The sequence below is a fragment of the Seriola dumerili genome, unplaced genomic scaffold (genome assembly GCF_002260705.1).
Source record: "Seriola dumerili isolate Sdu_G_001 unplaced genomic scaffold, Sdu_1.0 BDQW01000291.1, whole genome shotgun sequence".
Lineage (NCBI taxonomy): Eukaryota > Metazoa > Chordata > Actinopteri > Carangiformes > Carangidae > Seriola > Seriola dumerili.
The window spans coordinates 939,089-964,307 of record NW_019174546.1 but is presented as its reverse complement, the minus strand read 5'-3'; the positions used below and the strand labels follow the sequence as shown (position 1 = coordinate 964,307).

Genomic DNA, 25,219 nt, shown 5'->3' with positions numbered 1-25,219 from the left:
ACATCATAAAATAGGTTAATTGATAAAAACGATGACTTGATTATCAAAATAGTTAGTTATAGTAGTTATTTTTGTCTGTCAATCTAATTGATTAATACCTATACCCCCTACCCCATTTGTTTCAGCTCTAATTTATCCCAGCACTCTTTATTATCTAGTTTACATTATTGTATTCTTGTCTACATTTTACAGAAACAGTTGACTGACATGTAGACATTTTATGTTGTTTTTTTGTATCCATTAGTATTAGTATTAATATAAGTATCCATTTTTTCACCTATTTGAATATACATAAAACTTGGGCTATATGTTTACATTTACATATATTTGTTCAGTTTTTTTGTCCATTAAAAGATTACTGTCTTTCTTTTCTACTTGTCCTCAGTGCTTTGTAGCGTGACTTTTCTTTAATGCCATCACTGCTTCAACTTGAGTCCTCAGCATTAGTGCAGTACCATGTTTAGAGACAAGCTATTTTTGTCCACCATACTGCAGCAGTGGACTAAACTATAAGCACCTTTCAGCGGTGGTGAGAGCCACTGGCAGGGATTAATATTGTTTTACATACAACTTAAAGTTTGTCTTTATAGTCTTTAATTTCTACAATGTTAATTTTATATTGTAGAAATTAAAGACTATAAAGACAAACTTTAAATTACAGGCTTTTTTAGGGCCCTCTGTTTTGTGGCTTTTAAACTTTTGTTTTAGGCCACGTTTCCGGTCTTGTTCAAACATTCCGTTGTCTAACTTGACTAGTTGAAGCTGCAGATAGGAGCACGCGGTTGTGTGGATGTGATGTCACGTGAACCCCCCTCCCCCCGGAAAAAGAATCACTGGTGGAGGAGGAGCCCGCAATAAAACATTTCACAACTTTACGGAGCAGACTTTTATTGTGAAATGTAGCGGTTGAACGTCCGGGTCGCTGGTTAACGAACAGTCACTGCCATTACCTACCACCCGCTTCTGTGAGAGAAAGGCCAAACAAAATGCAAACATCTCTAGTAAATATCGCTTTATTTTCAGCTCTGCAGGTGCTGTTGTCTTTGACGTGCTTTCAAGATGTTGTCGAGGCAGCGAGCAGCAGAGGTGAGTTTACACTCAGAGTTCATTTATGAAGTGGAGCAGGATATGATTGTGTAGCTTCAGAGCTGGGTCATTGATAGTGTAACCACAGCCAGAGGACGGCTTGCTGTCTTTGTGTGAACATCCCGGATCACAAAGTCAGCGTCCTGGACAGGTAGTTTACTGAGTGTTTTATCAGCCGGATATGAATTCTGAATATCAGGTATTTCCAGTGCTAACACCACTCTGCAGACAATTTCAATGGTTTCTCCATTGAGATTCCATGAAGAAAAACTTCAGTCATCCAGGAGGATCTTTGGTGCAAAAAATACTCAATATTCATAGTGAAATAAATATATAGATACATAGTAAAATATAATGTACACACATGAATGAAAGTGCAGGCACAGGTTGCTATAATTCACAAAAGTAACTCCTGCTCTCTGACTTTGTTCAAAAAGAAAATGTTCAAAGTAAAATACAATAAATATGTGTGCAGATTTTCTCAAGTGTCCTCATTGGGTTATACATACATTTTAAGATACTTTTTCTACAACATTTTTGACTATCTTTGATATATTTTCTATATTTCCATGTATTGTTTGGTGTATTGCCTCTGTACGTTTACTCTTTGAGATGTACACTGCTGGTCAAAACTATTAGAACACCCCCATTTTACAAGTTTTAATTGAAATTGAAGCAGATCAAGTGCAGTGAATAACCTTAAATGGCAGAAAGTAAGCAGAAAACTTGTTTATATTTCGTAGAAAGAGTGTCAGGGATAAGGAAATGGGTTAAAGTGCAGCTTTCCTGCAGCAGTGGAAGTAAATGAAGCCTTGAAAGTTGATGCAAACAATTCCCACATGTGCCCCAACTCTACAACGTTGATGATTACAAACGCTCTGTCTGTACAAAGGCAGTGTTGGGACAAACTGTGTAACTACACCCTCTGATGCATCAGTAGGACAATACTGCACTGCAGGAAGTAGTGCTGTATATCACAGTTACTGAACATTTCTTTCAAAAATGTTTGCACATTTGATTCTGCTTCTTAATTTATGTGCATTTTTATACAATACTAGGTTTCACATACTGTAACATGTACAGTGGTCATACCAGGAAATGGCCCTAAATTACAATCATCATAATAACATCATTCAAATGGGAAACAAAAAAAAATCTGAACCACCAAAAAACATGAAAGAAGTAAATGAAAGATTCTTCTTTGCTTCAGTTGAACAAGCGCTCGCATCACAGTATAGTTAACTGCTGTGTTGATTCTTTGTCCTGCTGCCACCATTTAAACCTACGAGCTGGTCAAGTAGTTACAGGTGACAGAGCCAAGTCGATATTGCCCTGCAGCTTGATATTGAATAACCGCTTATTCATTTGTATTTGCCATAGTTTCCTGACACTTCTTTTTTTACTGATGCTGTATTTAGGGCAGACCCACCCTGTTGTAGAAATATAATATCAGTTACACAATGCCGGTGTGCTCATTAATTCATTCCCCCGCAGGGTTTGGAGATAACATCAGCTGGAGGACACTGGACGATGGCAAGAAAGAGGCTGAGGCCAGGTGAGTTCACTCTGAGAGATGGAATATCACCAACACTTACTGTTGTAATTCTGCTCAACAGCCTTTTGTGTAATCACTGACCCGAGGCCTGAAACAGCTTTTAGAGAAATCCCCGTCATCTAAAATGACCAGAAGTGACTTAATGTTTAATAATACATTAATGCATGTATATTTTTTATTTCCTACACTTGCAGGCCTGAGTTATTGGTTTTCAGTGTTCGAGTGTGACAAACTTTTTCATGTGTTTGCATTGACAGCGGACTGCCGATCATGGTCATCATCCACAAGAGCTGGTGTGGAGCCTGCAAAGGTAAAACAATTTAACATTTAACCATAAAAAAAACAAAAAACAAAACTCAAGTTAGGATTTTTTTAGGACAAGGTGCCCTAGTGTGTGTCGGTTCAAAAAAACAATACAAATCTGTCCTGTCTAAATAAAGCCATATTGAAACTGTGTAGTGAACACTTTCGTATGAATGACAAAAAGCCATCACTTTAACAGACAGATGAAGCCAGAAGTGTTCAGTTCTATCTAAAAAAGGGCTTTACTGAGTCTGACGTAGGAAGACTTGACGTCTGTGTGAAAATATGTTGGCTGCTCATTCAGACATGAAAACCTGCCGTCACATTTATAAAACTCTCATTTAATGTAAATCAAAGCAGGTCAAAGGGCAGAGTTGTTCCTCAAAAAGATACAACACATACACAGAGACAGCTGAAATGAGTTATTCATTAACCATCAGTTGGTTCATTTTTAAGGTTGCAGGTCTTCATTGTGAGAACATTGTAAACTGAATATCTTTGGGTTTGAGACCGTTGGTTGGACAAAACATTAGAAGACATCACACTGGACTCCTTAATAAACATTTTTCATCCTAATCTGCTGGTTGTTTTCTCAGTTATTACACACCCCAAAGTGACGTCTGCAGGGGTTTTGTACGACCAATAGTCTCATACAAAGCTATTGTCAAATATGACAAAGTAAATCAGTTAATCCTCACATTTGAGAAGATGGAAATAATTTGCATTATTTGCTTGAAAAATGACCAAAGCGATTATTTGATTATCAAAATAGTTGCAGAATCACTTTTTTGTTGATCAAGTCCCTGCGTCAGCCGTCTCCATGATCACTACCTCTGACTTGTGTTTTTTCTCATCTGACAATTGGGAGACACCAGAGAGTAAAAAAAAAAAAAGGTCCAGCGCTCTAGTTGAACTGTGATGACCTGAGTTTTCTTATCTGTGCGTTTTTAGATTAAGTCAAAGTGGCAAAAGCAGATCTGAAAATGAAACTTCTTTCTACACATTAAAATGTCTTAATTCTGAAATTGAGGAGATTTGAGTTTTTTTCTGGAGCAGGCTTCATTTTAAAGACGCAGGGCGGGAACTGTACTGTGATGTTATTCTCTATTATTTGTCCTAGATGTAAAAGATGAGAAGATAATTAATAATTGCGCTGTGTCTTTTTACATCAGCACTGAAGCCCAAATTTGCTGAGTCCAAGGAAATCTCTGAACTTGCACACAACTTTGTAATGATCAACCTGGAGGTAAGGAAATGCTCATGTCAGTCAACCAGAGTTACATATTTTTTTTAACGTATGGCGTATATGGTTATCTTCTTTAGTCTCTGTGTGATTCTGTATTTCATTTGGTGCCTTTTTTGTGCTTTTTTTTTTAACTCAGACCTGCACAAGAGTATTTTTTTATTGTCAGTGTTTTATCACTGTCAGACACTGAAACATTCAAACACTGAATTCAGACTCAGACACACACACACACACACACACACACACACACACACACGTCATATGGTCATAAAGGCACTCAATACATAGTTACCAAGAAGCTCCACTTTTCCCATTATTATCTGAAGTGTGTGTGTGTGTGTGTGTGTGTGTGTGTGTGTGTGTGTGTGTGTGTGTGGGGTATAAAAAAGGTCTTAATTCTAATGTGGTGAACAGTGCAGGAGCTCTGACTGTGCTTGTAGCCAATGTTAACATACTGTTTATCAGCTTGAGATCTGTTCATGACCAGTTATCTCTTACAGGACGAGGAGGAGCCAAAGGATGAAGCCTTCAGCCCTGATGGCGGATACATTCCTCGGATTCTTTTCCTTGGTACGGAGGGGGTTGAGTCATCCTCCATGTAAACACTTGTTAGGATTCCTCTGGAGAAACTGATTGCACAGTTGGTCTTACCTGAATAACATGCAGTTAACGTTTCACTAAGCTCAATAGGAGATAAAATAATGGAACAATGACGTCTGAAATCCCTCCAGGTGTTTGACAGAAGAAAGAAAAGCCAACTGGCCTAAAACATCACCTGTATGAGGCGTTGAATACAAACAAAGAGTAAACAGTGTGTAAAGATTAAAGGAACTAATCACAGGAGTATTATTCCATAATGTGGAATATTAATATTAAACTTGCTCCTATACATTCTGAAATATTCACATTACAGTGTAAGTGAGTCTGTAAAACTTGTTTTTATTCTGCATGTTTTTTATGAAGTGAAACTAGAGCTGACAAGACAAATCCTTTGAACTAATAGCTGATTAATAACAAATATTGATAAGTTTATTGATAACTTCAAAAGCTTTTGCTATTGAAGTTTCATCAATAAGATTCACTGGCTCCAGGCTCACAGATGCAAATATGTGCAGCTTTTCTCTGTTTTATATAAATGTAAATTGAATATCTTTGGGTTTTGGATTGTTGGACTGACGGAATAAGACACCTTGAATGCTGGGAAACTGCTTTGCTTTTACATTTATTTGACCATTTTACAGACAAAATTATGAATAAATGAATCAAAAAATACTTCAATAATAATCCCTCAGCAATTTGGACTGTTGCCCTGACAGGACAGTACGTCTTCGAGGAATTATGAAGGCAGTTTTTTCCATAAATCTTCTATTTTATGGGCCAAACAATGAATTAATCCATAGTGAAAGCAATGGTTAGTCTCAGCTCTTTGTTATTTGGATTTTAATTTGAACTAAACCAGGCTTTTATTTGACCCTTCTTAATCCCTGCACAGATCCCAGCGGCAAAGTCCATCCTGAAATCACTAACAAGAATGGGAACCCAAACTACAAGTACTTCTACAGCAACGCAGAGCAAGGTAACAATCCAAAAAATTCTCACTTACCTCTGGGAAAACATTCAGCGGCGAATGTTATGTGATTACAGCTGCTGGCTTCTCTGACATAATAGCTGGGATTAAAGAAAACTCACATTTGAGGTCAGTGGATTGAGTCCAGACCGGAAAGTATTTGGACAGTTTTGCATTTTTTTTGTTCTTCAGGCTCTGAGCTTCAGCAACATTCAGTTTGAAATAAAATAATAGGTATTACATTAAAGTGCAAAGTCTTAGCTTTAATTTCAGAAGCTTTAAATGAACAGAGTCCTGTTAACTCAGAGTGCTCAGAGTTAAAGAGGTTCAAAAATAATTGGACAGATACGCATGAAGTCAAACTAAATCATATTATTTAATATTTAGTGGAAAAATCCTGTGCAGCCAGTAACTGCCTGAAGTCTTGGACCCATAAACATCAGCAGACACGTTGTATCTTCCCTTGTTGATGCTCTCTGAGCCTTTCACTGCAGACACTGGTCTTCAGTCTGGTCCTCAGCAAGTGGAGCACAGCTCAGTCAGATTGAAATCAGATGACTGACGGCCGGTCGAGGATATTCCACCTCTTCACCCTGAAAAGCTCTTTGGTTTCCCTGTGTTTAGGACTGTTGTCCTACTGAAGGATTAGATGTTGTCCACTGAGTTTGACTAATGAGGTGGTGACTTTGGGTCATGAGATGCTCATTTTTTTTTTTTTTTCTCTCTCCACACTTTCCTCTTCCGCATCACTTTGATAGAGAACTGTGTTCCAGCACTCTTTAACCTGGCCTTGAGCTTTACCAGAGCTTTACACCTTGTGCTCAATTCTCTGAGGTTGTGGTCATGAAGTCTGCTCTTGAAACATGAAACATGTGTGCCCACATCCTGCAGAGCGTTCTTAACTTGCTGTGCAGTCGTAAAGAGGGTTTTCTTCACCATGCAAATGATTTTCTGCTCTTTCTCAAGGCTTGAGCTCCTGTCCACCAGCTCGTTTGCAAACTCCTAGTTTTCCTCTGCTCACCTCAGAGCCTGAAGAGCCAAAAATGTGACTGTCCAAATAATGATAGTGATAATCATGGTGTGTGTGTGTGTGTGTTTCCCTCCATTCCTCCTCAGTTTTGTCCGGTATGAAGGAGGCGCAGGAGAAGCTGACGGGCGACGCCTTCAAGCACGGTCACACTGGAGATGAGCTGTGAGGAGGTGGCGTTGGGCATCAGGCTGTAAGGGCTACACTTCCTCTACCTGAGCCTGAGCTTCAGAGCGCCCTGTAATACCCCCCACCCCTCCGCCAACAACCCCTTTCACTATTTATACTCATACTTGACAGTGGGGTCCACCTCACTGACCAAACCAAGCCAATCACGAGAAGGCATCGGTGCTTGAGTATTTCTTTTTGTCTCGTACGGTTTTTCCAACATCACCAGTCATTCTCCCGCCACTGTCTTTGTTTTAAAACATGTATATTTGTAATGTACTGTTACTTAAATGCCATATACTGTATTGTCCGTCTGTAGAGGATATAAACAACTCAAGCTAGCCAAGTTAACTGCAGTGTTAATTATTAACTCTCATCTGTTGTTGGATGCAAACTTCACATCTTTAATATGCCAAGTTTTTACCACCTAAGTAAAATGCCTTGTTTGTCACTCGACAGCCATGAAGTTTCAGTCTGTTTGGTTCTGAACAAGTTTCACAAACACATTGTAGAAAATGAAATCCCTTCAGTGGAACCAGTAGACTTTTTTTTAAATGTTTTCACCCAACAGCGATGATGCAGTAATTCATAATAGTAAAGATAAACACCTACAGTGATGTGCTTCCAAAGATCCTCTTCAGTACTCTGCGACTATATTCACCCTGCACTAATAGATAGGCTCTCTACTTCTGATTTCTATAATCCACTTTCTTTAAAATAATAATAATTCATTTAATCCTGACAATTTATCTCTACTTATTTAGCTATATCTGACTGCTTATATCTGTTCTGTTTGTTTTGCTGCTTGTGAAGTGACACCACTGTTTTTTTTTTGTTTTTTTTTTAAAACCAGCCTTGTTAAACTCTTTGAATGAGGGATGGAAACATTGGTTAAGTGTCTCAATGTATTTTATACATGTACACAGCCAGGTGTGCAAATAAAGTTTGTTGTATTGAGTAGTGTGTGTGTGTGTGTGTGTGTTACATCATTGTGAGCCAGATGCATTCATGACACAGCAGTGAATATAACAGTATATCAAATTTTATTGTCTATCGAACAATAGTGATCCCTTATGGTTTGTCAAACAATATGCAACTGCTGTGAACAGTTAACATCAGTAGATGACACTAATGGAGTCACTATTTAAATTCAGTTTGACAGTGATTTAAATAGTGCAGTTACATTAATGCGAGTGCATTCAGTTAAGACATTGGATTGCAATTGATCCCATTCCAGACACTGCCTCCAGAATGGCTTTCATGTGGAGCCATGTCTCGGCGTATAAAATGTCATGCAGCATATGATTTTTCATGATAAAATAAATTACAGGGAAAAAATAAAATTAGCATGCCTCTCTAAATCTGCCTCATTTCGTGACTTGTTATCAGTGCTAACAGACTTTAACTACAAGAGAAACATAAGGAATGTTGGTGGAATGTGTCGTCAAACTTGGATAAAAGGCATTTAAAAAGATAAACCCTCTTTTCTCTGTATTGCTCAGTCTCTGGAAGATGGACGCAAGGCTCAAGCTGAGATGTTTAAGGGCACAGAGAAAAGAAAATCACAAAGTAAACAAACAGCAGAGTGAGCGTGGTCAAAGCTCTGACTTTTTTTTTTTTTTTTTTTTTTAAACCATGAGGTCATGTAAAAGATTTTAAAAGATGGGAGGGAAATAAAAAGGTTGCTTGAGAGAGAAATATTGCTACAATCACTATAATTACACAATGCTGCTGCTGTAAAATCAGCAGCATTTTCACATATAAAAAAAAGCCTATAAAAAGCTGTGTTATACGTCTGTATACTCAAAATTACACAGCTATAAAGTGTGATTAGAACTGAGTGATTGTTTTAAAATTTAAGGTTGTGCACGTACCATTTATGACCAGTGTAATAGACCACTGTCGACTAGTTTATCTGTTCTGACAGAAGAACAGTATCATGAGCTTTAGATGCATTCAGAGCTACCCTGCCTCCAAGGTGGGGTACAAAAGTTTCAACATGTAGGAGGCAGTTCCAGTGTTGGAAACTGCATTCCACATTTCATGGACATCTTTCCAAGATTACACCAAAACCCTGACATGTGAAATTCCTTATGTAGACCCACCTGACTCAACTTGACTTAAAGACTCTCCATCCGAGTGCAAAGCTGCACCTAACAACAAAGTGAAGGGAGGAAGGAGCACTTCACCCACCCCTGTTTGTACTGGTTGAAGTTTGTCCAGTCGGCTTCTGAGAAGAGCTTGGGGGAGGATGGAGAGGGTGTGTGTGTGTGTGTGTGTGTGTGTGTGTGTGTGTGTGTGTGTGTGTGTGTGTGGGGATGTGTGTGTGTGTGTGTGTGTGTGTGTGGATGTGTGTGTTTGGGGGAGCAGGAGCAAACTTAAAATCTTCCCTGCTTGGCGTCTCCGATGGCACCCCAGACATCAAATACAAACTCATCCGGAAAAGCGAAGTCTCCGAGGGTCTCGTCTAACGCCATGGCGAATTCGTCCGGGTTCTTCTTGTCACGGCCGACCTCGACCATCGTAGCAGCTGGAGAGGAGAGGGACGAGCGGACACTTCACTACAGGAATAACTGAGGAGCTAAAGATTCATGATACAACGTAAATTCAACTTCCTGTATTTGAATACCAAGAAGACTGAACTGTTAGATGTTGGTCACACCAGACGTGGATCAGTTTTCATGTGTTTTTCCAAAATTTAAATTGTTCTTGATCCCTCCTGTCCCTTGATCCCCCCTCGCTTACTTGTGGACTACACATCAAGCATGTCAAAAAACTCCCTTCTTTTATTTATGCAACACAGCCAGGATATGGCCCCTTTAAGCCATTCAAATCCAGAGTCCTTTGCTTTTTATTACATCTGGAATTATGAATTCTGATCATATAAAAACAGTCTTTGCGTTGGCTAACAATAAAAGCAAGGGCTGAACAGAGGTTCAAGATGTTCATCTAAAAACTGTATGTTACTCTTATTTGGTCACATAGTTCTCCTTGTGCAAAACCTTAGAAGAAGAAGAAGTCACAGGATTGTTTTTTTTTATCTGTTATCTAGCAGCAGGTTAATTCTTTTCTTCACTGTTACATTCATGGTCTCACAGATGCCCTGAATGATGAAATGTCTGCCCGTGTTAAAACCAAAGTTTAAATCCTTTATTTCTGCAGACTGCAGTGGCCACTGCTGCGTCCTGCAGAGCCACACGGTTCGCACGATAAAGCAACGTTTTGTTTTTCCCGATTGGGGCTGAATCATAGAGTGACATTGCAGTGGCACTCGTGTTGCTGGTGTTAATATCACTCACCAAGTTCGGTGTCTCTGATGCCCATGTAGCTCTCCAGGAGGTCGTCCACTTTCTTCACCGCCTTCTCCTCAAATTCTGTTGGCTGGAAAACACAAACAACTCGGTTCAGTTCCTCTTTTGATTGTACTTTGTTTGTTTCTTTGTTTAGCCTTATCTGTGTGTATCTTCTTTAAGGATACATTAAGAGCAGAAAAAGAGACAACCTCTAAGTGGGCTTCACAATAACGTCAACAGTTCCATGTCCAAATGAGCAGGAGAGACTTACCTCATCCTCCACAGTAGCTGGGCCCTTGGAGCGAAGTCTCAGAGTCCCCCTCCCTGTGCCGATCTTGTTGTCGCTGGCAGGTTTGGCACCCTTTGACCTGGGCTCAAGCATTTCTATCAGTCAGAAGAGAAACATAACAGGTATTTACAGACCGTCCAGTTGCTCAACTGACATCGCAGTGATCCCTAAAGATCACTCGCTCAAGTTCTTGGTTTCAGTTCATGTTAAGAATTGTTTAGAGTTCCAATATATGACAATATACTAGAGAAGCAACTAATTGATTGAAGTCATTTTTCAAGCAAAAACTCCAAACATTATCTGGTTTCAGCTTCTCAAATGTGACTATTATCTGTCTGTTTTTTTTTTTTTTTTCATGAAAAAAACGTGTTGATGCTGGTGTCTCTGAATCAGTGTCAGTATCGCCTACACGTTTTCTGTATCTTGTTTCTTACTCACCAAAGGCCTTCATCGGCTCCACCAGTTTGAGGGTGAAAGGTCTGTCTCTGGGCAGGTCTTTAAGCATGCGGGCGACCTCATAATGCCGTGTCCCGACGATGTTACGTCCGTTAATGCACTCTATGTGGTCGCCCACGCAGATCACCTTCACCCCGTCCACAACGCTGCCCTCTTTGATACGCTGCCATGAGGAGGGGCGAACGGGAAAAGAAGACATCAGTCACAAATATAATTAAAAAGACAGAAAAAGTTTTAGTGCCATATAAAAAGAGGTTTGTTTGAGGTGTGCAGTATGCTGGATTTGAACCTCTCAAGTGTAAACCCCCCCCCCCCAAGGAGCACAAGACAAACACAGAGATCAAAATAAGAGAGCAAAGACAGAGAGTGTGTGTGTGTGTGTGTGTGTGTGTGTGTGTGTGTGTGTGTGTGTGTGTGTGTGTGTGTGTATTAGGCCAATATATTTTTTTTTTTTTTTTTTTCTTGTTTGTGAGCCCACTGATGTGAAACCACTGGACTCAGCAGAACACAAAATAATACGTTATTAAATTTCTTTCCATGGAAAGCTAAGCTAAGCTTTATTTTTGTATGGGACTTCAAAAGCCTTTTTTTTTTAAAAAAAAAAGGAAATAAACAATTGTGATGCAAATGTTTCTGCTCCAGCAGCTCAGGAACATCTGCACTGCATGGGTGTGGGAGTTTTTTTTTTTGGTTTTGTTTTGTTCAATTCAATACATTTTCTTTTCTTTTCAGCTTGAGCTACAGGCAGAACCTGGTAAATGTCTCCTGTCCTGACCTACATTTTGCTCTATAATCCTCTCTGGTCAACAATGTAGTGAAAGAGAAGATGTAAAACAGTCTGAGTGTGACAGAGAAGCTGCATTAGACTGGATGTTTCATGTGTTTAAGAGTCGACAAGTGGTTAATGTTTAAATCATACTGTGGGAAGATCTATAGAAGTTTTATTATCCGACAGTTGGCTGATTTAATTGCCTTGTTTGACATTATCTTCAAAGAGGCAGCATCTTTTTCATAGCTTAATACACCAGCACCACAGCGCTGACCTGAGGCTTTATTGTGTGATAAACACCGTCAGGTTTTCAGGATGCAGTGCAGCCTCAGAATCACATGATGGCACATGTGAGCAGTTTGTCCTGCTGCAGCCACATCACTGAAACCATGTAATAAACGACAATACCACTTTCTACTTTGCTAACCTACGGTGCGCAATTATCATTATTTTTGATATATATATATATTTTTTTTAACTTAAATGATTGATTGATGATAAAATAATAAACAGATTCATTCACGCTGAAGAAAATGAGTTGCATTGCTGATAAACAGTCAATTATGTGGCAGCAGTGCATAGAATCAAGCAGATACAGGTCAGGAGCAGCTTATAGATGATTGAGGTCTGAGAAGAAGTAACTGAGACAACAGCTCTCTACGGCTGTGGTGAGCAGAAAATGAACCACACATAGCATCGAAGCTTAAGGTGGATGAGCTACAACAGCAGGAGACCACGTCGGGTCTCATTCCTGTCAGAAAAGAACAGAAATGACTAAAACTGGACAGTTGAAGTCTGACGAATCTTGATTCCTGCTGAGGTGAGTGAGTGAGTGCATGTCCATGGTGCTTACTTGTTTTGACCTCATACAACTTTAGCTGAGCAGCTACTTACATATTGCTACACATCATTGTTGGTTTATCAACTGAGCAAAATAAAACAAGCACAACAGAAGTTCTTTTCTTTGATTTACTCTGGGTGAGATGTTCCTTCTGTCCTCACCTTAATGAAAGCGTAGCCCGCTCCATTGTCGGTGATGGTGAGGCCGAGCGCATCTTCAGATTTATGAATTTCCACTTCCTTCTTGATCCCTTTAATGTGGGCGAAGATGAAATCCTCGAGGCCGATCTGGCCCCCCAGCAGCTTGTCCATGTCAATCTTGTGGGTGTTCAGGGTGCAGAACAGGATCTGTACAAAGACACGCAGCAGGTGTGCACAGTGTATTAACAAATGTGTACAAAAAGACAAACAAAAATAAAAATAAAAATAAAAAATACATTTCATAAGATTGAGTTCAATAAAAAAAAATGGTTTACCTACAAAGTTTTCAACATAAAAGCTGTCTATGGCACTGACTGTTAGTTATTTATCTTTTAGGCTCTAAAACTGAAGGAACACCGAGAATAGTCTGCATCTTTTATACACGATCAGAAAAAGAACCCCCGTTTTTAGTCTCAGTGTGAAAACTGAGCCGGATTCAAAAATAAAAGTGTAGATGACCGAGCGCTGCGTCGGTATGCTAAATACAGGAATCATCAGGGAGCTCAGTCTTTATTGCAGCAGGCTAAGTTATGCAGTTATGTCCTCCTCCACCCCGGGGTGTCATCAGTCTACGTTTTTTTTTTTGAGGTCCCCGGGGAAGGACCGTCCTGTGATGAGGCCAACAGGGAGAATGACCTTTGCTCCTGCGCCAGAAATGTAGAAATCTGGCTTCACACCTTGTGGCTGCCCTCACAGAGAGGGAAATGTGATCACCCAGAACTCGATACACAAGTGGCCAGATTTAACAGCAATTCAAACACAGAGAGGACAGTGAAACCCAGGACGAGGAGGAGACTGGCTGTGAATCATTTATTCTGCTCCAGCTCACCGAGACAGAACACCAAAGATATTTATAAGATCTTCTTTAATTGCTATTTGTTAATTGTGGGATTCAGATAAACCTTCTCCGATATGCCCATAAATAAGTCATGGATCCGACGTCTATTGTGGGATCAGCTTCCTAGTAGGGCTTTGAGAACTGCAGAGCCAGGATTTAGCGTCTAACTTCCGGGTTGTGCGGTAGAAAGGGATTGATTCGTACTGGTTCATCAGGAGGATGACCTTTGTGCACCAATCAGGCTCTGGCAGAGAGGCCTGCCTTGTTTGTGGCTTTTTTTTCTCCGAGCAACAACAGGCGCTGTTCACAGACACACATTGGCCGTCACGGCCTCATGCGTTGCCTTGGGTTACCAGACTAATAAAGAATGGGATTATAATGGAGAGGAGGCCACGAGAGGAGTATGGAGGATAGAGGAGGCAATCTCTGTAGCAAGGGAGGGGTGTACTGTAGCTGAACTGATGACTCTCTTCCTCTCTTTTTCCATAACAGACCCTCCCTTGCTTCCCCCCCCCCCCTTTAGGCCAGGGCATTACCCAAGAGTGAGTGGGTGTAACAGCAGCGAACGCCTACACTCGGTTACCAAGGCTGCCGACTGCATTAAGCCGCTTCTCTGCAACGCACGCAGCTCTCAGCACTCCTCTCTTCCTGCTGGGCTGACAGCCACAGCGCAATCACACCGCCGGGTGTAACTGGGAGGCAGCGAGCAGCGACACACGCTGCAGCGACCGCCTCTGCTCTCCTCTCCTCTCCTCTCCTCTCCTCTGACAACCTGACTCACAAGAACAGACACTACACCTCCCACTGACGGCACCACACTGACCAAAAACCTTGATAACAACACGGACAAGGGCAAGTGAAAGGAGAGGCAGTGCAATCTGTTCAGCATCACCCGTGACAGAGCCGTTTATGGGTCAGTGCTTTCAAAGGACAAATAAAAAAATACATGAGGTGAAAATAAACAGACAAAAACGTTGAGTATGGAGCCGATGTTGATGGGAAAATCTGCAGGCAGCATTTTATAATAGGGGTGAAATAAAGAGATGATTAAATTTTACGAAATATAATATCAGTCTGGGCAGCGGCGCTACATCCCACAGCAAAGGCCACAAATTCAAAGAGTGAGGCAACTGTCTCAACTGGAATTTAGCAACTTTATTAATGATGACATGAAATGCATTAGGATCTGTCTGATTCGACTCAGCACCATTTGATTTATCACATCAAACGCTTGCTTCACAGTAAGTAATCAAAGCACAGAGGTGGAATGTAACTAAGCACATTTACTCAAGTACATTTCTGAGGTATTTGTACTTTACTTCAGTGTTTCCATTCTATGCTGCTTATTACCTCCAACATTTCAGAGGGAAATATTGTACTTTCTACACACATAACATATGACCATACAATAATATTGCATATATATATATATATATAAATAACATTCTGCGCTCGTGGTTTTCAGACGCAGCAGGCAGCTGTTTTCGGTGAAAAGCTCTAAACTCCCACTGTGCACTACCTTGCTCAGCACCAAACAGCAAACCGACACAGTCAGAGGCGAGCTGGTGAACACAGCGGAGCAGTACGCAGCATTAGAGCCAGAGAATTCCCTCAGGAGTAGGTAGAGACCAAAAACAGAGCTAGAAGACATCACTCATTACTTAATAACAAAAGTTGGCTGGTCAGACAAAACAGACGTCTGCAGACATCAACTCTGGTTCTGGATAACTGTGAGGAGCAATTTTTGTGATTCATTCATTAATCCAAAAAATAATTAACAGATTAATCAATAATTACAAGAATAATTGTTAGTTGCAGTCCTACTCACCATCCAAAGCTGTATTAATTTTAACTAAATCCTCCTGACTGTACCAGTGCACACTACAATATAACTACTCAGTAGCAATTACAGTTTTGATCCCTTCAGGAAGGTGCAAATAGTTAAGCAGCTCTGAAAAAATAATCTGCAATTCAAGAAAGTGAGAGTGATTTGTCAAGCAGACATTGTGGAATATTACAATCATACAGGTTCTACAGTTAGTATTTAACAATATGTCTGGTCCGCCTGTGTATGACGAAAGGTAAAGCTCGAGAATGACGGCCTTAAACTGGATCTCCCTCTGAAATGTACCCTGCATTGAAACAGTGGTGATTAAAAGCTTGGGAAACCTGTTTCTTTGGCAACTGAACCACTGTCCATTTACAGCCTCTTCAACAGCTCTTTTAATGGCAGCAAAGAGGGTTGGACAGATTAAACAGAATATCAGGCGTCAGCGCGACAGCGGGGAGTCATTCAACAGCAAAAACAATGTTTTTCCCATGTCCTGTATTCATCTACTGTTATTTCTGTGTTGGGTGTTTTAGTAGTTGATAGGGAATGCTGATGTAAGCTGTGTGTATTGTGGTGTGACTGAGTTTTAAACAGGACATCACACTCATCAGCGTTTGAGCCATTGTAATCATTTACCTAACTGCGGATGTGAGAGTCTTTAGAATGACAGTTTGTGAAGGAGGGTCAGAAAAGCAGGGCTCATTGTGAAAAGTCTTGAATGAGCCTAACAAGCTAAACCAGGAATAATGTGGTTCATACTGCCAAGTCAGAGCTACTGTGATCACTACATTAAACAGCACATGCAATATGTTTACTGAAATACTGTGCAGACACTTTAGAGTCGAAACAAGACAAAGTCTGATTTTAGGTATTTAATAACTGCAGCTTACGCCAAAAGTGAAGTTCAGACATCAAAAGAAACACAGGTTATGTCAAAATGTAAAAAGAATGACATGCATTGCAGTTGATTTATAACGCAGCATTCAAAAGGAACTTGGAAGAAAACTCAGTGACTTACTCTGTAACACCGGTTTAGCCTGAAAACTGACCTGGCCAGCACCAGGCTAGTCTGGCAGGACTGTTTCCATGGTAACATAGTGGTCAGATTATAAATTCTAAAAGATTATTGAATATGTATATATTTTGATAAATTAATGCATTGTTCTACTACTTCAGAGACAAAAAGCTACTTACAGCCCCGTGAAAGATTATCCACTACTATCACAGGAGACAGAGGGCTGATTAGATTAGTTTGCTCTTTCTAACCACAGTTGTTTGTCTTCACCGTCACATTGTTCCTCAGAGAGAAGAACGTAAACCTGAAATCACTCCTGAAAAGCGGCTGTTGTTGTTCAGTGGGCTGTGGTGTCGTGGCAACACTTTCCTCTGCATCACTGCTGGTAAACAACCACTTAAAATCACTATAAAACCAGATCCAGTCCAGTCAGAAATGAACACACACACACACACACACACACACACACACACACACACACACACACACACACACACACACACACACACACACGCATTCACGCACGCACACGCACACATGCACACAGGGTTTCTGCAGCTTCACACACTCCTTATTAGCGCCACATTTGTTTCTTGCGGACGCATGGTTTTGCACACAGGGAGAGTTCATACTCAATTTGCTTGTCACATGTATAATGAAGTGCAATTACCAGTAACCACATGTTCACTGAAATCATGTTGCAGGATACTTTCAGAACGTGTTATTAGGCGTTAATATAATATAAGTGGGCCTATTTTACACACAAGAAAACAATGGTCTCAACTGGGGGAAAAAAATCATCAAGATGACAATGAAGAAAAAGTAATTCAATTAATTAATTTAGTCCAAAGGTTTTTCTACCAAGTGGGAATACTTTTCCCCAAGAATTAACTTTGGGAACCACAGCTTTCCTTTTTGAAATAATAAAATAATCCTATTAGTAGAAATGATCAGTCAGTTAAACAATCAACTGACAAATTAATATGCAAATACTGAAATAATAGGTTAATTGTTTAAGTCATTATAGGGAAAGCCCTACTCATTGCTCATGAAAATAATTATTTAATGCAGCAATAAATGAAACAAATCCAAACAGTATGTCACAGGGGAGCTAACACAGGCCTTAATAAATCCTTTATTTTAAATTAAGGACAGTTTTTTTCTGCAAAATAACTAAGCCTGGGTGATAATATTTTCATATATCCACTTACTGTGGACATTACGATATATGAACATATTTTGTTATCATTTTATAAAATTCTGTTGTGTTAATTAATGATTCCCAAAAAATTTGAATCATAAAGAAACATAATGAGTAATTCAAGTTCTTGTTTATCATGTGTGAAGAGTTTTATCTCATGTAATGCATAACAGCAAAACATTTAATTGCACTGGACATCAATTTGAATTTGCAACAACACCACTACCAACTACGACTTCAGTAATAAGTGTTTAGTTGAATTAATCTCCGAAAGTTTTGACAAAAACTGGCCATTTTCAGCTTTGTAATAGTACAATAGATGGCAGAGCTGTTGTATTGGATTGCATTAGATTGCATAGGGTTATCTAATAAAGTAGCCTAGGAGTGTATATAGTTAGAGAGAAAATGCTATGAATATTGTGATGTTGATTTCAGTCATTCTGCTCCATATCAGAAATGACTTGCCCTGAAGAAGGTGTTCTGTCCAAAGTGTTTGCCACATTGAACTGAGCACACAATGGATTTATGGCTCTCATAAACAGCCTCTCGAGCTCATGTCCTGAGAGACGTGAGAAGCTCTAATACAGAAAAAGACAAACTGTTTAATCTAAAGTATATGACTGTATACAGCTGGGTAGCCTTAACTGTAGTTTAACCTGACCCTTGCTTGCTTGTTTTTTTAGGAAGTGAGTGCAGGGGCTGAGCTAATACAACCAGCTCCAACAAGTGAGATTGTTTCAACTAATCCCAACCACCACCACCACCCCCGCCCCCCCGATTAAAAAATGTCTGGCAACAAACACGGAAGCACAACAACCTGGAGCCTGCCAAACAAAAACAATACGTGTGGTTCTGTCACACGACCGCAGCCTAGATATTCAAACTGTAGGCAAATGGGTGTGCGCTTTCTGTGAGCAAGGAGCAAGCTCGCTGCAACAGGTTAACAAGAAGCTAAGTCACAGAGCCACACCTAAAACTCTACAGCTGTAGGGACAATAACCAGACTTTGACCTGAGCAGCGAGAGCACAAAAAACATGTCAGGTAACATAGAGAAAGACTGCAGCATTATGCGTATGTCTTGGTGGCTGAGGTAACAGAGACTGAAATGAGTTTACATAATGTATGTGCGTGCATTAAACTGCGTGCTCCGTAAAGTCTCCAGTCTCTTTACCTGTCGTGTGTTTGCTGTAATTGTTTAAGATGTCAGTTATTTCACTCAGACAAATTCCTTTCCATCAGTTCTGCTTCTTCTGCTAAAGCGACTGACTCTGAGCTTTAGTCTAACGTAAGGTTTATGTCTAATTAAGGATCAACAAAAGACCCAATCAAGCCAGACATTCTTTGATTCAACGTGATGTCTGTCTGGAAAGAAATATGTGACCTATTAGAAGCAAGACAATGCCATTATTAATTACATAATTCTTACCAGTGTCAGCCAAGCACTCATGTAACGTCAGTGTCACAGAGCCACTGGTTTACAAACAAGCACAGTCACGGTTCTCTGTGTGGCTCCCTACGTGACTATTTTGTCTTTCAGTTTCATTAACAGATAAGAGTCACTAGGAGAAAGTTGTTGCATCTTAAAAAGTGTTAATGATCTGTGTCTCAAGTTTAAAATAAATACTGCTCAGCTGTGTCCATGATTAGTAAGACAACGGCTCCTTTGGACAATTTGTTTTGGTGTAAATTCACCACAGTTTATTCACAATGTCACAGAATAAACTTAAGTGTAAAATCCAGCAAACTAGTACCACGACCTTGTAAAAGCCTATGAGAAAATATTGTGACCTGTTGTATATGAAAAAAAAACACATCCAGCAACTGAATTCTCTGCTTGTTTCTATTTAGGTGTTTTGAATCCCCAAAACATCTTAACCCAGTGATTTTCTGCTAATTACATGCATTTAACTGTTGATAGACTTTTTATTCAAAATCAGACTTAATACAATTTAAAAGCAACTACAGACCATCTTTCAATCACTAGTTAATATGTTGACACTTCAACGAGTGCTGAAGACCCATGGGTTGGACCAAACCCAACTTTGAATTCGGCCTTCATTTTAATGTCAACTACACACCTGTAAAGTTTCATGACTGTATCTGTATGTATATTGTATGGTGGAGACAAAATCTGTCAACAGACAGACATATAAACACCTGCCAAAGTAAACAGTGGTAGTTCCTGCTCCAGTAGGTTTCTCCAGGACCACATTTGACCATGATGGCACACACACGTACACATACACGTACACGTACACACACACGCACACACACACGAAAAAGTGAAAAACAACAAGGTTTACTTTGGTGAGTTCTCTGATGCATATGCCATAAAGATCCATGTCCATATGACAGCTAAAGCAGATGGAACAAAAACAAAAATGTCTGATGCTCAGTGAGATATTTGTGTTTTCAGCACATTTTGAGAGCTCATTACACATGAAAGGAAAGACCCTTTTTCTGTATGACTGTGATGTTGCCCACCTTTGTTTTGCCTGAAAATATCTATATAATAAGAGAAAGATAGAAAAGAAAAACAACATCTCTAACTCTGCCCCTCCACTCGCAGGCTGGGCTGGATATCAAACCTCAGTACCAACCAAAATATGCCACTTTTACCAAATATACTCATTTGTCGATCAAGTGATTCCTCAAGTTAATCATTAATTTGCTACATTTAGACTGCACTTTATGCAGGCAAAGCTCTTCCTTCTGAGATAACATGAAACATCGCAGTGTTTCCGCTATATCATATTGACACAAGAACCCAGCTCCGCTTACAGGTATCCATTCAAATTTAGACTTCCTGCTTTATCCCTGAGAAGCCGCGCTTTGTTGAGGTGCTTCCATCTGACAGTGCTGACATTTTTCATCCTGTCTGATACAGGTCACACCCAGTCAACATGGACACAACAGTCAGAAGGGCACCACAGTGAGGTTTGGGGGTGTTTATGGAGGGAGGAGGCCCAGGGCAGAGCCGATCCCTGGGGTCCTCTGGCTGTGGCTGGGACGGGTTATCTGGTTAGATTTGAGGCTGTGCCTGAGCCGGACATGAGGGACTTCCTGTGGTAAAAATTGTGAAGTCCAACATCTAACATTACCACATCACACTCCCTCACTCTTTGTCTCCATATGACTATTTGGGCCAAATTTTCCAAATGAATCAGTATACTCAGTGACACACACACTTTCTGCATCTACTGCACACCAAAGGATGCAAATGTGACATTAAGCTGCTTAATGAGACAACTTGATATATTGAAATTTTGGTCATGTTTTCTCTGCTACCTGCTTGGCAAGCAGTGAGGCATTCTTATCTGTCAGTGTGACGAACCTTTTTACTGATTCCTGTACTGCAGATTTTCTCTTCTCCTCCTTTACAGAGAGGTCAAAGTTCAAAATCAGATACAGAACAACACTTCTGGAGTGGCAGAGGATCAGTGTCTTGCTCAAGGATACTTCAGCAGGGCAGTGCCTGCAGAGATGAAGGTTTGAGTCCAAGCTTGAAATGCAACCTACTGCAAATCATCAAAACTCCAAATCTATTTGGCTCCTCTGTAGTAATGTGCTTAGTGTTAGGAAAAGAACATGCCGTAAGGCAGTTTTTATACTAGAACAGGTCTAGACACAGACAGAAAGTGCTAATGAATGTTACTTATAGACATGATAGAACAAATACCTGTAGGAAAATGCCTGGTGTCCCATTCAGACAAAACAACAACCAAGTTTGAGTCTCATTAAGGATAATTTTTACCATGAAGTCACAAAGATGGTGGCCAGTTTCAGAGAACAAATCCTCCACTTATCAAAGGTACATATACAATATTTGAAGTCTTCTATTGTGTCACTGTGTATCAGTGCCACTGAGACAAGATCCTCTTCAGTTATCAAACTTGTTGAATGAAGCAAATGCATCTCTGAGCTTCAAGAGGGGAAGGACGTTCACGTCTCCGGCTGCTGCAGCAAACCAGGCTGATAACAGGCTGCCCTGCCAGCCTATCTAGTCATATTCAGGCTGACAAAAGCCAAACATGCCACTCACACTTTCCTTTGAAAAGAAGAGCTTAAGCAGTCTGGGCTCAGACGCTGCTTTTGTTTTCCACCTCCACGTAGTCATGCAGCTTTGCGCTTGTTTCTCAGTGCAATTTGATTGTGAATGGCCATGAAAAACTGTTTCCAAAAATAGAGGCAACATTAATTTGTCAGATATCCAGTGACTGAATAATGAAGATAAGATGCAGATAGTTCTCAATCTTGTATGATCGAAGTGTGCAGGCTGGCAAAGAGTTGGCAGGGTGTGCCTTTATAAACACAAACTAGCTTTGATCCAAGACAAGCAAAGTTGAATGGCCACCAAGGGATTAATCTCTTAGAAAAGCCACTGTTTACTCAAAACTTTACTGCCTTATCCATCTTCCAGTAGCAGAAGAAGTATTCAATTTCTTTACTAAAGAAACTTAAGTACAAGTACATTAGTTGAGAAAATTTACAGTTTCCACCACTTCAGATCATTTTTATCATTTATGTAAAAGTAGTAATACTACACTATGAAAACATTTATTCCACTTTAAGTCATGCAATTAAAATTTTACTTAAGTAGTAAAAGTACAAAAGTATTTTCAACAAAATGTAAAAATTGTAAAAAGTATTACTCGTTTGCGAAGTAAGGCTTCAACCAACAATTATTTTTATTATCAATACTTCTGACAATTATTTTGGTTATTAATTGATTGATTGTTCAGTGTATGAAATGTCAGAAAATAGAGAAAAAAACATATATAATCATTTAAATTTCTACAGAATAATAATCAGCAACTATTCTGTTAATCGATTAATTGTTTTTAGTCATTTTTTGAGAAGATACATTAAATTTCATGTGAATATTTTCTGGTTTCTTCTATGTGAGTCTTCTAGGAATAAGGAACTTAATATCTTTGTGTTTTAGACTGTTTCCAACAAAACAATCCATTTAAAGAGGTTACCTTGGGTTTTGGAAATAGGGAAGGATGCTCACAATTTTAACAATATTTCATTGACCTAAACAACAAATCAAATAATCTGGATAAATAATCAACAGATTAATCAACAAGAAAAATAATCATTAGTCACAGGCTAGACCTGTTTGGGACTGTCTCAACCACTTTGTTGGAGACAAAGAAAAGGACCAGGATGCGGCTGTGCATGCTCCTTCACGGAGGTGGGGCAGTTAACATACATTTTCAAAACAACCAGTTTGTCTTCATCGTTAAAGACTTTTCCATTGTAAAAGTATGAAAAATAGTTTGGAAACACTTCCAGAAAAGCATAAATCCAAAGTCCAAGTCTGTTTTTGAGTGCAGGGCCCTCTTCGGCTCATTCTGGTGCATCATGCAGCAGTGGTCTCATTACTGCCCCCTGACACTAGAGGCCCACTGGTACTTGATAATTGTTGAGAACCACAGTTCTGTGGCTTTTTTACTTTTACTTTTCAAATATAAAAGACTTTAAGGAAGAGGACTGGTTGGTTTTGCTAATGTATCTAGTTAACTTCCACACCTCTGTTTGAGTGTAGCAAACAGCCACTTCCTAGTGCTTTGCACCTGGAGAGAGTGAATGAGACCGTCTAGAACAGGACTAGTTGCAGCCCTATTCAAATATAATGTGCTGTCTGACCAACAGTCAAAAACGCAAAGATGTTGAGATTACTATGATAAAAGACAGGAAGTGGTAAACATTAAAAATTTGAGAAGCTGATTGGCATAAAACTCAGCCAATAAACTCAAATAGTTAATGAATTATCAAAATTGTTGCCAATTCAGTTTCTATGAATCATCAATTAAATTAATCACTTCATCAGAGTGCTGGTTGGTTTCTGGGTGTATGGGGAAGTAATGAAACTATAGTGTACAGTGGGGGTCAAAAGGGGCCCAATAACAACTAGTCCTTCCCCCGGGTCCCAACAGGAGGGTAATCCGGCCATGAAAAAGTCTAAAAACAAGTTTGTTTGAATACTTCACGTACTTTGAGTAAAATCGAACTTCAACCCCTGTAAAATTAAATCACGTACATGACTTTTTCTCCCCTTTAACAACAGGTGAGATCTTACCTCAGGTGGGCTTATATTAAACGCCTCTGCTATTTTTGCGTACAGCTCCTTGACGTTGGTAAATCCCTCGATCCTGCCGGTCGGGCTTCCGTGCGCCAGCTGCGTGTGGAAGACCAGTTTGGGCCGCAGGCTGGCAGGTGGAGGCGGGAGCCCCGCTCCGTTCACGGCGGATTTACCCAAGCTCCCGGCACCTGCGTGTCCGCCGCTGACCTCCTCGTTGTCCACCAATTGCTCCTTCGTCGACTTGTTTTTCTTCTTCCACGGTCCCAACGGCATTTTCCTCGCTGTTTTCGTTTGTTTTTCTCCGTGTAAAAAGAAAAAGTCCGAGCCGCTGCTATAACATTGAAGTACCTGTTGAGTCCCAAGCCCAACGGTCGTGTTGTCCTATTTACTTCCTTCTTTCCTCCGAGCTTTCCTTAGTTTCTTCTTCCTTCCTTCCTTCCGCGAACACTTTTCCTTTCCTCACCTGCCCGCAGCCGAGGTTTGACTTTGTTCTTCGACAGTGACTCGACGGTGTAAATATTCAACAGGTAGATGGTGAGTGTGGGATAAACTCTTGACACAACCTGCTGGCTGGACCTCAGCTAACAATAGCTACTCTGTTTGTCTCTCGGCGTGCCGCGGGACGCAGGCGCAGTGGGACGAACCGGGGCTCTACCGGGCAGGATGGTCAGTCCCGGTGCACCTGTACAACGCCACGGGGGGACAAGCACCTTAAAACAATTACTCTTCTTTTCGTTTTTAAACACATACTGAAGAAGAATAAAGAATAAAAGTTAAAGTAGCCTGTAGGTTTACCCACACATCAAGAATTAGCTAGTTTCACAAAGTATTTTAATATTGAGTATCTTCAACCAAATACAATCCAATGTTTGTTTGTTTCTCCTTTATCTTACAGCTGCAGAGCGTAGTGAGGCTTGAGTAACATTTCATTAAAATACTGTCAAATTAGAAATGAAATTCAAATCAGGACAGCAGAATCTGCTTTTAAAAAATAACCTGCATGTTACGCTTTTTGTGATGATTTCCTATAATATTTAGCATAGTGTGCTGTAGTATTTTGTATATCTGAGCATCTGTCTGCAACCTTTCTTCTTCTCCTGAGTGAATAAAATACTGAATTAGGCAAATCATGTGGACATCTTTCAAAGTAATTGCATTTTTGGAATAAAATGTCCTAATTGAGTTTTCATAAACAGTGTTTCTTTGTTGAGCTGGGATAGAGGGACATCTGCACAAAGAATGTATTTTGTGGTTAAAATACTGTCATTTTGGAAGGCACCCACTTAATTTGTCTAATTTAGACCGTTGACGCCTCATGCTAGTTTCAGGTTAACTATGAAATGTATTTTCACACAGATGAAGGGCTGTGGATCTTGTCCCCCATTACTTAAGCAAGGAGGGAAGCTCTTAATGTCCAGTGTGAACAGGAGGATGATCAAGTAACG

The 25,219-nt window shown here is 40.0% G+C and overlaps 2 protein-coding genes across 2 annotated transcripts; one reads left to right on the top strand and one right to left on the bottom strand.

Annotated features, from left to right (window-relative positions):
* The first annotated feature begins 899 nt into the window (after positions 1-899).
* On the top strand, positions 900-7,909 carry txndc12 (thioredoxin domain containing 12). The gene is made up of 7 exons (XM_022758068.1): positions 900-1,086; positions 2,581-2,641; positions 2,899-2,951; positions 4,117-4,190; positions 4,691-4,760; positions 5,683-5,766; positions 6,874-7,909. The coding sequence occupies exons 1-7, from the start codon at positions 987-989 to the stop codon at positions 6,951-6,953; spliced, it is 522 nt and encodes a 173-aa protein (XP_022613789.1). The 5' UTR covers positions 900-986; the 3' UTR covers positions 6,954-7,909.
* On the bottom strand, positions 7,777-24,376 carry gipc2 (GIPC PDZ domain containing family member 2). The gene is made up of 6 exons (XM_022758067.1): positions 23,772-24,376; positions 12,762-12,947; positions 10,973-11,153; positions 10,517-10,629; positions 10,252-10,333; positions 7,777-9,482 (listed from the first exon to the last, which is right to left on the bottom strand). The coding sequence occupies exons 1-6, from the start codon at positions 24,045-24,047 to the stop codon at positions 9,331-9,333; spliced, it is 990 nt and encodes a 329-aa protein (XP_022613788.1). The 5' UTR covers positions 24,048-24,376; the 3' UTR covers positions 7,777-9,330.
* Positions 24,377-25,219: the final 843 nt, after the last annotated feature.